Source organism: Macaca mulatta, chromosome 8 (assembly GCF_049350105.2).
Source record: "Macaca mulatta isolate MMU2019108-1 chromosome 8, T2T-MMU8v2.0, whole genome shotgun sequence".
NCBI lineage: Eukaryota > Metazoa > Chordata > Mammalia > Primates > Cercopithecidae > Macaca > Macaca mulatta.
Genome location: NC_133413.1, coordinates 134,136,770 through 134,151,265, shown reverse-complemented (window position 1 = coordinate 134,151,265; position 14,496 = coordinate 134,136,770). Strand labels below are relative to the sequence as shown.

At 41.2% G+C, this 14,496-nt stretch overlaps 1 protein-coding gene across 2 annotated transcripts in view; it reads left to right on the top strand.

Moving 5' to 3' along the window:
- The first annotated feature begins 273 nt into the window (after positions 1–273).
- The window catches only part of ANXA13 (annexin A13), a 58,082-nt gene continuing 43,859 nt past the window's right edge, over positions 274–14,496 (top strand). The window contains exons 1-2 of one of the 2 annotated variants that reach the window (XM_001101163.5): positions 274–406; positions 1,814–1,936. In XM_001101163.5, the coding sequence (XP_001101163.4) occupies positions 392–406; positions 1,814–1,936 (138 nt within the window). In that variant the 5' untranslated portion in view covers positions 274–391. The remainder of the gene's footprint in view (positions 407–1,813; positions 1,937–14,496) is intronic. The other variant, XM_001101072.4, reaches the window with a different exon arrangement.

Genomic DNA, 14,496 nt, shown 5'->3' with positions numbered 1-14,496 from the left:
TTTTTCTATTTGGTTAATGTTTTCATTATTAAAAGGCATACTATTTAAAATGAACACCCAGAATATGAAAGAATAACTCAATGATTCAGAAGTGAGGTAGGTTTAGTCTTTTAGGTGGGAAGAAGCTACTCAACTTTAAAAGCCTAAACTTTATTTATTAAGAAGTACATTATTTTAAAAACATGGGTACCAAGGAAACTTGGGCAGTCTAAGTTCATCTGTAGCTAGAGCCACTCCCTACCCATCCCCAACAATGTATTCAAATTCAGTGCCAAAAGTTACTTATTAAACACAAGAGATATTATGCCCGGAGGAAAAACATTGTAAACTTTGTCTGTGGGAGGACTGATCTCTTAGTGAAATACAGAAAAACCATCTCGGAAAAAGGAAAATGGGCAATCATCATGTAAGTACTCATTGCCTTTGGGAATTGGTTTTAATTTTGGTTAGCATGTGGAGGAATTTAAACTATAAAATCATGACTGATACTTGTATACTTTATCACTGTGATTACCCTTTAATATTGGTTTTAGCAACAGCATACCATGCTTTTAAAATGTATTGAGGCGGTGGCTCACGCCTGTACTCCCAGCACACTTTGGGAGGCCAAGGCCGGCGGATCACTTGAGGTCAGGAGTTTGAGGCCAACATGGTGAAACACTATCTCTACTAAAGAAACTTTTTTTGAATAAAAATTTAGCTAGGCGTGGTGGCATGTGCCTGTAGTCCCAGTTACTGAGGAGGCAGAGGCAGGAGAATCATTTGAACCTGGGAGGCGGAGGTTGCAATAAGCCGAGATTGTGCCCCGGCACTCCAGCCTGGACTACAAGAGCGAAACTCCGTCTCAAAAAAAAAGCTTTGGGAATATTTTTTTCCCTCATTGGCCAAAAATCTCTTAAGAGGGTCTAAAGAGAAGGAAGTATGTAAAATAAGGTGGTAAATAGTGCCTTGCAGAGAGCAAATGGTTAATATGTATCTGTGGAATGTATAACTAAAGCTGTTAGTTTGTAGCAAATTTGTATAAAACTTCATAAACTAAGCCCATTCAGAGTTATGTGGGAAAGATAGGTTCATGTTGCAAATACTAATAGACCAAGGTAAATACTCCTGTAAGTCCATACAACTTGGATTGAAAGGTGAAAATATTCCAGTATTATTTCTAAACATGCAGATATATGGAAGGGACTTAATACTTTAAATTTCTTTTGAAATGTTTAGGCTCCTGAATAGTGTGTCTATAAATTGTTAATGACTAAAAACTGACTAAAACACTACCTTTTGGAACCAACTACACACAAGACAGATCAGAGTTGAATCTTGAATATTTTTTACACGGAAGTATATCTAAAGCTATTCCAATACAAATCTTAATAAGGTTTTATGTACCTGCTATAACTTCCCACAGCAAGAATGATCTATTTCATGCACACTATGAGCAGAGAATAAAACTCCAAAACTTTCTGAACCCTGTTACTTTGTCTATAAGGGTTTTCCTTCGCTATATATTAAACTTGCACTCAGATGTTTACAAACTTACAAATATATTCTTAGGAAAGGCATTGTTTTTTATATCATCTACAAATAGCATTTTCATACCAGCAGAGATTATGAACGATCCATTCATTCAGTGTATCTTTCAGAGAAACTGAAGCCTACTTTTCAAATACTTGTGATAGATGCAGAGGACCCCAGGAATAACTGGACCCTGCATTCACAGCTTAGGAGGAGAATTTTGTCTTTTGAAAGTCAACCCAGGGGGCAGCTGGCCTTTAGGAGTGGACCAGCATTTTTATGTATTTTTTTTAAATCCTAGAGCCAGTCGTACACCCTCTCAGAAGGCAGTCAACAGTTGCCCAAAGGGGACACCCAACCCTCGACTGTCGTGCAGCCTCTCAGCCACCCATCAGGGAATGGAAAGCCAGAGGTCCCACAGCCTGTAAGCACTTTATTTTCCCTCCAAATCATAAGTTTGACCCCTGCTCTCTCTTGGGGCCAATATGAGCCCCCAGTGACCTGTCATGTTGGACCCTCCACCAGCCACCAGCCATCATCAGGCGTGACTTCCAAGCAGGGAAATTTTCCCTGCAAAAAGTTTGTTACTGTATTTACAGGTAACGTAAAAACGAACTCTTGTAGGGTCTTAGTTTCTGTTCCCAACAGTGTCTCATTAATAACCCCTTAAAATCAAGCGCATGAGACTACACCAGGACCACTATGACATTTCAGAAAATAGTAAAGGAACTTAACATGTGCACAAGGAATGAATATACGTAAAAAGGTAAATACAAAATCTTTTTAAAGAGCAAAAAATTATCCCAGTAATGGCTTAACTTATTTGCATTAGAAAGTTACTTGAATATGTACAAACATAAAACTAGAATGCTGGTGGTTTTGAAACAACTACATAACCAAAACAAATACATAAATTAAATGATAATGTTATAAGTCAATGCTGTTTAAATGTATGTTATCAACATAGTGTAATAGACAATGTTATTTTGTTGAGATTAAATGGCTGTGCTCAACATGAAATGGTCCCAATGGCTATAATGCTGGGATTTTTTGAGTTATACTTGGTTTTTGTTTTGCTTTGGTTCGTTTTCTGAGTGTCAGCAAATCTAAAATATGGTGTGGTATGTGACTTCTGAGTTCTTTTATCATATTTCTCTATTGAACCTACTGAGACACTTTCATTTGTAAGGCTCCTTGTAAGGCCATGGGACCTTCTCTCAGCTCACACACATGGTGTTTCTATTAAATCTCCCTCTGTTCACTCTTCTTTCTTCATTAGCCTGCAATAATTGAAGTATGACTATTTGGCATATAAACAATCATAAATACAAACACAAATGCAGACATTGAAATCATGAGCCAGAACTTGGTCACCTTGATGACCTAGTGTGCTTTATGTTAATTTTTAAGTTATTATCAGCATGAAATACAAAAGACTCCTAGAAAAGTTTTTATTCCCCCAAGAATATGTCCACAGACCAGGGGCCATAGATAATTGACATCTATTATTGCAGAGCCAGTAGAATATTGGCCAGGAAATTGCGTTTTTCAAGGTACTATCATCTGAAATCTTAACCAATCCTTAAATGAAAATTACTTTTGTGCTATCCTCAGTTCTTTTGCCACTATTACTGATTTTTTTGAACTGAAGACCTAGTGTTGCTAACTAACCTGTTTGGAGCAGCAGCAACCAAGACACTGGGTCATTATCATTCGCCAAATCACACAATGTTCAAAGAATTTCCTTATCCTGGAGGACATGTCCTTGTGTCCAGTGAGCTTTGCAGATAGAGTGCACACAGAGAGAAAGATCAGATCAGTGGAAAAATCTGCTTAGGTTTAGCTAGATGACTTTTCTATTGTCTGGGTTGTTTTCACAAGAATCACTATCTAGAGAAAAATACAGAAGTGAGATCAATATTAAGATTACCATGGGAGTGTGGCTAGAGAATATGGGCAGAACGACAGAGGGAGGGAGACCTCGTAGAGCCATTGATAAATGTGTAAATAATCACAAACTCAACTGGACTCATGATTTCTGGGAAATTACTTGCAAGGCTAATGAACAGGCACTAGAAAGGACTACAGCCCTGCTACTCAAAGTATGGTCCCTGGATTTGTAGCAGCATCCCCACTGCCTGGGCACTTGTTAGAAATGCAGACGCTCAGCCCACTCGGATCTGTTCATTTTAACAGACTCTTCAAGTGATTTTCAGGCACATCAAAATCTTAGAAGCACTGGACTTTGGAACGCATTCTCAAACCTGCCTGCATTGAGATCACCTGAGGAGTTCTAAATGCCACGGATGCGTGGGTCCCAGCCCTAGAGTCTGAATTAATTGGTCTGGTGGTTGTCCTGGGCATCAGGGTTTGTAAGTGCTTCCCAGGTGCCTCTAATGTGCAGCAGAGTTTGAGAAACACTGAAGTGTAGAATATGACTAATCTTACAAGAAGAGCTCTGCACACTGGGGACAAAGGCAGATGGTCATTGCACATGCTCATAACTGAAAACCGATTTGTAAATGTTAGAACATCTGTTCAGCGGTCTGCCACGTTGTTTGTGAACATGCCAAGTTTATGACTTGCTTGTGCCAATGTTTAGCCAACATAAATATTGTCTCCAGTGGGGAACAGTTTGGGACTTGTGGCAGGTGAACACCAGGCGAGCTCAGATGAAGGTGGACCAAGAACACCCAAAAGCTGCATGACAAGTGGGGAAATAGGTCCAGATTCCTGAGAGAAGAAGAGAGGCTCTGGAGGCAGGTAAAAATTGGCTGGGAATTTGAAATTAAAATAAGTATGGTCTTAACCAAGGGTTTGCATGAAACTGTGATCCCAAATCCAGAAGACCCATAGTCAAACCCTAGCAAAAAGCAGTCTAAATCATTTCAAAAGATCTTTCTTCAAAATAAATAAAATCCTTATTTATTTATTTAAGATCCTCTTAAATAAATAAGATCAGGAAATATTTTTTTTTTTTAAACAGGGTCTTGCTCTGTTGCCCAGGCTGGAGTGCGGTGGCACAATCATGGCTCACTGCAGCCTCGACCTCCCTGGCTCGAGCAATCCTTTCACCTCAGACCTCCAAGTAGGTGGGACTACAGGTGTGTGCCACCATGCCCAGCTAATTTTTTGTAAAGATAGGTCATCCTATGTTGCCCAGGCTGGTCCCAAACTCCTGGGCTCAAGTGATCCTCCCACCTCAGCCTCCCAAAGTTCTGGGATTACAGGTGTGAGCCACTGCACCTGACCTCAGGAAATCTTTTATCCCAGAAAGTTAGTCCTTCAGAACATCACCGCAAAAGTGTGGGAGGAAGTGAAAGGGCCTCTGATGTCAAAACATGACATGCACCAAAGCATACCTTCTTCATTTAAAGACAAGTCTCCGAAGGGTAGCTACATTTTAGGTATGATTATGGAATCTTAGCCTTTTGGATATTTTGTCTATGGTGGATTAAAAAAAAAAAAAAAAAAAAGCAGCCATTGTAAGGAGGTGGTAAGAAGTCGGCAGAGGACAGATACACTGATAGAAGGAAGAACCTGCAAAATGAAACCTCAACACAAGAATTCTAGAGCCGCGGGAGTCTGGGGCCACTTGGTGCAGGGGAGAGAATCCTGCATGTCCCAGCAGCGCGAGCCCGCCTCCCAGTGCTACAGCCACAGCAACAAGAACCAAAACTAAAACTCCCAGTGGTGATGGTTGTAACTGGAGGTTTAAATGAGACCTTCTGAAATGTTAATGATAATAACTGACATTTATAAAGTGCTTAGTAGACTGTGAGCTATTTTGAGGGTGTGAACAGTGACCCTGGAAGTTGGAGTCCTTCATGCCACCAAGCACTTCACATGTGTTATGTCATTTGGTCTTCATAACAATCCTATCAGGGAGATACTATCATTAGTCCCCCTTTTAAATATGGGGAAAGTAAGGCAAAAAGAGTTTAGGTAAATTGTCCCTAGTTGGACTGCTAGTAAGAGGTCAAGCATGGATTTGGATTTAGGCACAAATTTTTAACACTATGCCTTGGGTTCAATAAAGTTTCTTTTTATGCCAAATAGAAGCTTAACCTATTGGGATTTCTGAAACTGTTGAACTGAATCATCACCTTGTTATCTCTTTACCCCCTTCCCTGAGCTTTCTGCATTCCTTGCCCCCCAAGCTGGATTGAATGCTCTTCCTTAAGGCTTTCATAGTTCTGTCTGCATAACTATTACTCCACTCCCATGTGGTTTTTTGTCTTTGTTTTGTGTTTTGAGACAAGGTCTCACTCTGTTGCACAGGCTGGAGTGCAGTGGCACAATCACTGCTCACTGCAGCCTCTGCCTCTCGGGGTTCTCCTACCTCAGCACCTCCATACCCCCAAGTAGTTGGGACCACAGGCGAGCATGACAACACCCAGCTACTTTTTAATTTTTTGTAGAGATGGGAGGGGAGTCTTCCTATGTTGCTCAGGCTGGTCTACAACTCCTAGGCTCAAGCAATCCTCCAACCTCAACCTCCCAAAGTGCTGGGATTACAGGTGCAAGCCACTGCGCCCAACAGAACCACCTGTTTTGTACACCTGCCTCACACTGGACTGATGGTTTCCTGAAGGTAGAACTGTATTTTGTTCACCTTTATATCCCCATCACCAACACAATGCCTGCAGCATGGTAGACGCTTAACAAAATTTAGATAAATTCATCGATGCATTCATTACATTTTCTAAATAAATCTTAAACAAATGAGTGTTTTGCCCAGTTGGAGTTCAAATTCCTATATCTATTTGCATTCCCAGACCAATTCATGTGCAAGGCCCTGGCATCTGTATATTTTTAAACTCCCCAAATGATTCTAATGTATCCAAAGTTCAGAGCCATGAGTCTAATGTCAGGTATTCTAGTGCAGTAGTTTTCAAAAGAAGTCTCCCAGGCCTGCATCATTGGTATAATCTAGGACCTTGTTAGGAATGCGAATTCTGGAGCCTCATCCAAGATCTACAGAATCAGAAACTCTGGAGGTAGAATCCAGCAATCTGCATCTGAACAAGCCTTCCACGTGAAACTGATGCATGCTCAAGTTTGAGAATGACAGTTGAAGCATAAGTCTTTCCCATGCCCAGGATGGGGCTATGCCTTGGCATTGACTATGGGGAACTCCCACCATTCAACCTGTAGAGATGCCCAGATGATGGCATTGAAACCCAGGTTAACACCATGCCTTCCTCCCCAGGCTTCTCACCCTGAATGCAGCCTGGAGAACTCCCCCATTCTGCTCCTTTCCCCACCCCACCCAGGCTTCCCTCTCGCCCTGCTGCCATGTAAGATGTGACTTTGCTCCTCCTTCACCTTCTGCCATGACTGTGAAGCCTCCCCAACCATGTGGAACTGTGAATCCATTAAACCTCTTTCCTTTATAAATTACCCACTCTGGGGTATGTCTTTATTAGCAGCTTGAAAACGAGCTAATACAGACAGCAATCGTTAGATTCAGGAATACTCTAAATCCAGGATGATTTCATTTTGAGATCCTTAACTAATCACATCTACAAAGACTCTCTTTCCAAATAAGGTGAATTCTGCAGCTATGAGTAGACCTGAGTTGGGTTGAGGAGGTATAGGCATAGGGAAGCCCAAGTCAGAATCAGGCAAGGGAGTAAAAACTTGAGTGCTGCTTTTAGCTAGACCATGCTGGAAGCTAGTGGAGAACGGCTTGGAGAGAAACATGGCCAGAGGCAAGTCAAGCACTTGGGAAGCAGTGGCCTTGGAGAGAAATGAAGACCCTCTGCCGCCCTCCGCCCTCATCAGCTAAAATAGCAACAATGGAATTGGGGACAAGAAGGCAGATCGGAGTCAAAGGAACATAACTTGCTAAGTGGATGCGGGAGGTGAGGGAAAGGAAGATGACAGAGTGACTCTAGGTGTCTTGTCTGGTTTGTGTGTGTGCACAGGTGGATGGTGGCACATCCCAGGGATGTAAGGCAGTGACAGATTGAATTTGGTTTAGGGATCTATAGAGTTTGAGATATCTTTGGGAAATATGAGTTCACAGTTGTTATTGTTTGTTTCTTGGACAACTAGTATGTGTTTGATCAAAAGTAGCACAGCACAGGACTCACTTTGACTTAAATAACAAAGACATTTAATTGCCAATTCTAACAGGAGCTCTGAATTAAGCTAATTCCAGTGTTGGTTCAGCAGTTCAGTACATCATTAGGGACCCAAGCTATGTCTGCCTTTCTGTCCTGCCACTCTGGATGTATTAGCAATGTCTCCCCGCCTAGGTGCAAGATAACGGTCATGTGTTCAAGTTAATGCTCTCTCAAGATAGTCACAAGCAAGAAGGAAGCAGATAGAGGGAAAAAATACCTTCTTCCTTATGTACCACTCCCCTATCAGGGAGGAGAATCTTTCTGCAAAGCTCCAAGCAGCAGACATCCCTTTCTATCTCATGGGCCAGAACTGGTCAAAAGCCCAACTCAAGACTGGCAGAGAAGAAGAGGAGACCCTTGAATCATAATTCATCCCTGAAGCTGAGCAAATCATCTTCTCAGTTCTCTCTCTCTTCTCTCTATGCATTGGCTTCTTTCTCTCCTACTGAAAATAAGTTTTTTCTTTTCCTGGTGTGGGAAGCAAAAGGGGTTGGTAAGAGGGAGGCATGGCCATAGATAGTTCAGGCACCAAGAGAGCTCCATGGCCTCCCATAGCTCCAGATTAGCAGCCTCAAGGAAAATCTCTTCTTCCTCTAAGTATCTGTAAGATGCCAGGGAAGAATTCTTGTTGACTTGGGTCATGTACCTACCCCATGAATAATCATAGTTGGTAAGGTTGGCTCTATCCTTGGGGATGGGGTATATTGCTTTATCATCACCTCTTTCTTATAACTATTATATTTAATAATATTACTACTGCTATTACTACTACCACTACTAATACTAATACTACTAGATGGACTGAAATAGAAAGAGGATGCAAACTTGAAGATCAGATAGAAAGGGAGAAAAATAATTCTCTTTCCAAACAATGGGGACTTGGATGAGAGTGGTAGGAATGAAAAGGAAGATAAAAATGTTTAAGAGAATTTTAAAGAAAGAATTAATAGATTAAAAAATTAATTAATTAACTAAAAGAATTAATTTTTTTGGATCCAATGTATAAACTCTTCTACCAGGGGAAAGAATAACATTCATTGTTTTGATACTGACTGAGACAGAAATTTGCTCACAGCAAATTTAGCTATTTCCCCTTGTTTCCTTTTCAGCAAATCAGAACTTGTCCACATACTGCTGATTGCATCCTGCCAGACAGCACATTTGATGCCATGAAGGCCCCGCTCAGCCCCCAATATTCTCACTTTTCATTTCCAATCTGCCCACTTATCATTAACTCTTGAGGATTCCTGCAAGTAATGAATCCCAAGTTCATACTCTCACTGAATTGGCAAAAGACGAAATTTGGCAATATAAGAAGGAAATGGATCATTCTTTTCTAATGAGAAACGTGCTTCATTTTTCGTAACTCCTGAAGGCATGGTTCCTTTCATGGTTGAGAAATAGCCATCATCTCCCCACAACCACTTTATCCTCCAAGTTCTCTTTTGTTGATGCAATACAGCAGTAATTGGATATCTGGAAGTTTAGCACTCTTCAGAGGTCTCCAACTCCCTAAACAATCTGTGGACAACCTCAAAGCAGACAGTCATTTTCCCCAGGACACAAAATCTTGTTTCCAGATAATGAATGTTATTCTGCTTCTACTAGAAACTCCAAGTTCTCCAGCCCAACACAGCACTCAAGGGCCCCTAAGAATGAGTCAACAGAGAGATGTCACTTGGCCACATCACCCTGCCAGTGTAGGCTGGGATGTTCACACAATCTTGATGCAGACAAAGAAGCAGGAGGTGACAACAGGTTTCTCACTTTGAACTGATCTCAGCTCACACTCTTCCTCCTAGTTACCTTATCCCAGCACTCATCTTTCAGATTTGTCATCTGGGTTACTTTGCAGAAAAATTAAAGAAAGTAAGACATCATGGTCCATTTCTATTCTTCCCTTTTAAGTTACCACAGCAATTTGCCCTTGGTGACTGGCGTCCTTGCTTTAGTCAGTACCTGTGTGCCATTTACCACCAGAGGCTTGGCCTTCTCCACACTTTTTAAAGAGATCCGTTGACAGAATTGTTACAACTATTTGGCCAGGGTTGTAGACCCTTGGCACATTAGTCCTTGGCACTGCTGACATTTGGGCCCAGGTAATTATTTGTGTGTGTGTGGCGGGGTGGTGGGGGAGACGGCGCTGTCTGTTCTGCGCATTGTTGTAGGATGTTTAGCAGAATCCTGGCCTCTATCACTAGATATTCCAGTAATACTCCCCTACTCGTGCCAACTGAAAATGTCTCCAGACATTGCCAATTGTCTCCTGGGAGACAAAAATCGCTCCTGATTGATTGAGAACCACCGCTTAAATAGGAAAACAAGGCTCCAGGGCAAATGTCCTCAGAGTGTCTTTATGTCTCTGGATCTCTACCAGAAATCACCATTCCTGCCCTTCTGGCCCAGGCATGTCCCTACACTGATTTCTTCTCTTATAACAGGGAAAAGTCAGCTTCTCTTGAAGATTGACCCTTGTCCTCCTGTTGATGACAGCAGCAGCCAAGAGGCAGCAGTTTTCTCAAAACTGTTAGCCCATGAGTAACTTCATCTTCTTCTTTTTAAAAGATTATTTATTTCCGTGGGTTTTGAGGGAACAAGTGGTATTTGGTTACATGAGTAAGTTTTGGGGCAGCAGGTGGTATTTGGTTACATGAGTAAGTTCTTCAGTGGTCATTTGTGAGATTTCAGTTCACCCATCACCCGAGCAGTATATACTGAACCCTATTTGTAGTTTTTTATTCCTCACCCTCTCCCACCCTTTCCTCCAAGTCCCAAAAATCCACTGTACCATTCTTATGCCTTTGCATCTTCATAGCTTAGCTTCCACTTAAGAGTGAGAACATATGATGTTTGGTTTTCCATTCCTGAGTTACTTCACTTAAAATAGTATTCTCCAATCCCATCCAGGTTGCTGCAAATGCCATTAAATTCATTCCTTTTTATGGCTAAGTAGTATTTTATTGTATATATATATATACCACAGCTTCTTTATCCACTCATTGATTGGTGGGCATTTGGGTAGGTTCTGCATTTTTGCAATTGCAAATTGTGCTGCTCTTAATATGTATGTGCAAGTATCTTTTTCGTATAATGACTCCTTTTCCTCTAGGTAGATAACCAGTAGTGAGATTGCTGGATCAAATAGTAGTTCTTATACCAGAGTGAGATGGGTTTCACTGCAGAAACCCTCAGTAACAAGGCTGCTGGGCTGCTGGATTTCCTGTCTAGATGAGCAGTGCTCCCGTGGAAAGACGTGGGCTGGAACCATCAGGAGCTGATTAGCTCACCTCTCCTCTGGTTGGGTGTAGTACCCTGCTTGGACTCCTTATACCAGAGCTCAGTGCATGGCAGGATGACCACATTGTTTACACTCCTGAGTATACCATCAGTACCTTCGGGTACAATGGTGCCCACCACTTTAAGACACAACATATTGAAGGGCCTTCAAGTCAGGTCTCCTACCTCCTACCCCGCCCAGCAGTCACCTTTGATAGGTAAATATCACATCAACACGTGTAACCCAGACGGCATAGCCTAAGGAAGCTTGTCTTTCTGTAAAATGACCTAACTATACCAATTTTCATTAAAAAGCATTGAAGTGCCAACATGGAAGCAATCCCAAATGTAAGAGAAAGGTCATGTTTTAATCTAAAGAATTACACTCATTTTTCAGAACATACACAGTCAACATATGTAAGCAAATCATGTTGAGCTGTGATCCAAATGGATGTTTTTCTAGTTTTAGTTTTATTTGTCAAATGATACAAATATTTCTGCCCCTTTAGAGTGATAGCCAAACACTTAGTCATCATGTATGTCACTGTAACACTGCATCTTGGAAAAGAGGTATCAACAGCAATGAACAATTCTGTAACATTACAGCACCCTACTAAGGTGGGCAGAGCTCAAGTTTCCTAACACACTTTCCCATCAGCTCTCTGATCAACCCCCACAGACGAATAAACCTCTAATGTGGGAAGAGGTTCTAGGCATGAAGGAATTAGCTTGCTTTTAGATGGTGTGAGATCATGGAGGATCCTAATGAAAACAGCAATAACTACATGATGAAATATCAAATATTCTTATTCAAACTGTGCTTAAATATACCCAACAGGTTATACTGCCAAATATATATTTTTCTGTTGGGTAGTTTTACTTTTTGCTCTGGCAAGCAATTAAGTGGATTTTAATTAACAAAAAAAAAAGCAAGGCTTTTTAAAAATCAAATTTATTGTTCCAAGGAAATCATGCCCAAGAAGCAATCGACTTAATGAAACCAATATGTCACTGATCACCCAAGATTCATGCTTCAGATGTGAATGGCCCCTCTATTTTGTTTCAAATTGCCCATCAATCTCTACTAACCATGTCTGTGGAAATGTTACCAGGATATTTTCTGGCTCTGAATTTATGAACGTTAAAAGTACAATAATTTGCATTCGTACTAACTGGCTTCAAAGTGCAAATGAGTAACCAGTTAGAGGTAAAAGAACATTGTTCTGAGAGAGAGAGGAGATGGGTGTCTTCATAAGGTGACCCTGGGCAGGTGACTTAACAACCAGGCTTCAGTTTCTTTAAATGAGGGGATTGGATACATTAAATATCTCCCAAACTTCAGATTTAAGTACAAACTTCATGATTGTTGCCAAATACGTGGGTCACCTCTTCTACTAATTACTCTGTTAATTATTTTAAATACTCACTTTTTAATATAAATTAATTGATCTTAAAAGGAAATTTTATACTGATACCATAAATGGAAAATTAATATCAATTGACATAAATGTAGATAACTAAATGAAAGCAAAAAGAATGTATTAAATTCTAACTAAATTTGATATTGCCAGTTGAAGGGTAAGGTCCTATTCTCTGACTAAAAAAGGACCTGTCTACATGGTCTACATGGGATACAGTGGGAGTCCACAAAGTAAATAATGAGGATTTGTGGGCCACAGAACCTCTGGTGCAAGTAGGTAACTCTGCCATTGTAGTGCAAGAAGCCATAGACCAAATGTAAATGAATGGGTTGGCTGTGTTCCAATAAAACTTTATTTACAAAAATAAGTAATGGGCCAGATATGGCCCTCAGTCTGCAGTTTGCCAACCCCTGGATTAGATGAGTGTGAAAGACCCACTATCACTAAGCACAGACTTAATCAGAAGAGTTGGGAGAGAATTTTAAAAGGAGTTCCTTTCCTAGTTGGAGGTCCAATGGCTTTAACGCTTTCAGCGTTCCACGTCACCCATTTGGAAAAACCTGGGTTGAATTTTCACTTTAAGATTTCATCCTAAACCTCTTCCCTTTATCTTTAGCATCTTGGATAAAGTCAAGGATTTCTTACTCGTGTAAACCCTCAGCACATTTCTAAGTTGTCCTCCTCCTTTACTGGGATGTCAATGGGGAAAGTTTCTAATTTTTCTCAGACTAATGGTTCTCAACCCTGGCTGTTTGTTAGAATTGTCTGGGGAGTTTTAGAAATACTTATACCTGATATACCACTATACCTCAGATTCTGATTTCATAGGATCAGACTGGGAGCCCAAATGATTTTGAGTGCAACCAGGGTTGAAAGGCTACTAATCCATATCTCGGCCAGGTCACCTTCCTCAGAGTCCATTATTTCCTCCATTTGGTATTGAATTCTAAGAGCCCCAAGCATTATTCAGCTCAAACTGTTTCACACCCGAAGGTCTTAGGACTGCACTTTCATTTGTGATTCCCGTTATTTCTCCAGCTGAGGTATGATTGAGCCCTCCCACACACCTTGGTTAAATTTACTATTCCTCTTTTCATTCTCTCTGCTTCATCACCCTAGAAGGCTTGACACTATTCTCAGCTCAAGATTTCCAGCCAAATAAGTTTCCTGTTCCATTCTTCTGTCCCTACTACTGCCACTGACTCTGACATTAATACAAACTGGGTGCAAGACGAGGATGCAAAGGGAAAGGCATTCAGTGTATTCTGTAACATACAAAGGAAGAAGATTCCTCCTCCCATGGAAAGGAAGAGAACATTTACCAAGTACTTACAATGTGTCAGGCATTGTGCTAGGTGCTGGGGATATGAGAATGAACATGAAGTAGACCTAGCCTCCAAAAGGCTTACAGTCTAGGGAAGGAAATAGACTAATAAAAAAGCATGATAATGTACCTGTAAAAGGATCTGATTGATTGAAGACTCCAGAACGGAGTGTAGCACAAAAGAGAAAGTCAGTGGTGTGCTAGAAAACGTCTCACCTCGAGCTCTCTAGGAGAAAACAAAAACCTAATTTGTGGTGCTTGCCAATTTCCATGGTGTAAATACTTTCACCATGACTGATTTCAAGTTACTGGCATGATCTCACTGAGCAGAGTTGGGAAGCGATCACACAATTGGCTCTTGCCAGCTTGCAAAGTCAGCTCCAGCTAGCGTGGCCAACCATCCTGGTTTACCTGGAACTGTCCCAGTTTTAGCACTTAAAGACCCACATTCCAGGGAACCCCTCTGTCCTGGGCAATCAAACAGTTTAGCTTCAGCACACCACTGGAAGAATTCGATTCTTCCCAAGAGGATCAGGAATGGTTTCAGAAAGCGGAGGCTCCAGCTTATTTGCTTAAGTAGAAACATTCTCCACTGTTGCCAATGGAATCAATGGAAACCAAGTGTTTAATAAAAAAGGAGGGTCACGAGGCTCTGTGCTGTCAATCTCAAGTTTCTTTGGTCCTCCGAGGACTCGGGAAGTTGCAGGGAGGAATCTACTTGCAGCATCCCCCCTTTTTCCTCCCCTGCCTTACACTGATGGACCTGTTGGGAATCAAACAACTTCAGCAATCCTTTTGCATAGATTCTGTCAAGCAAGGAGAAGTGATATTT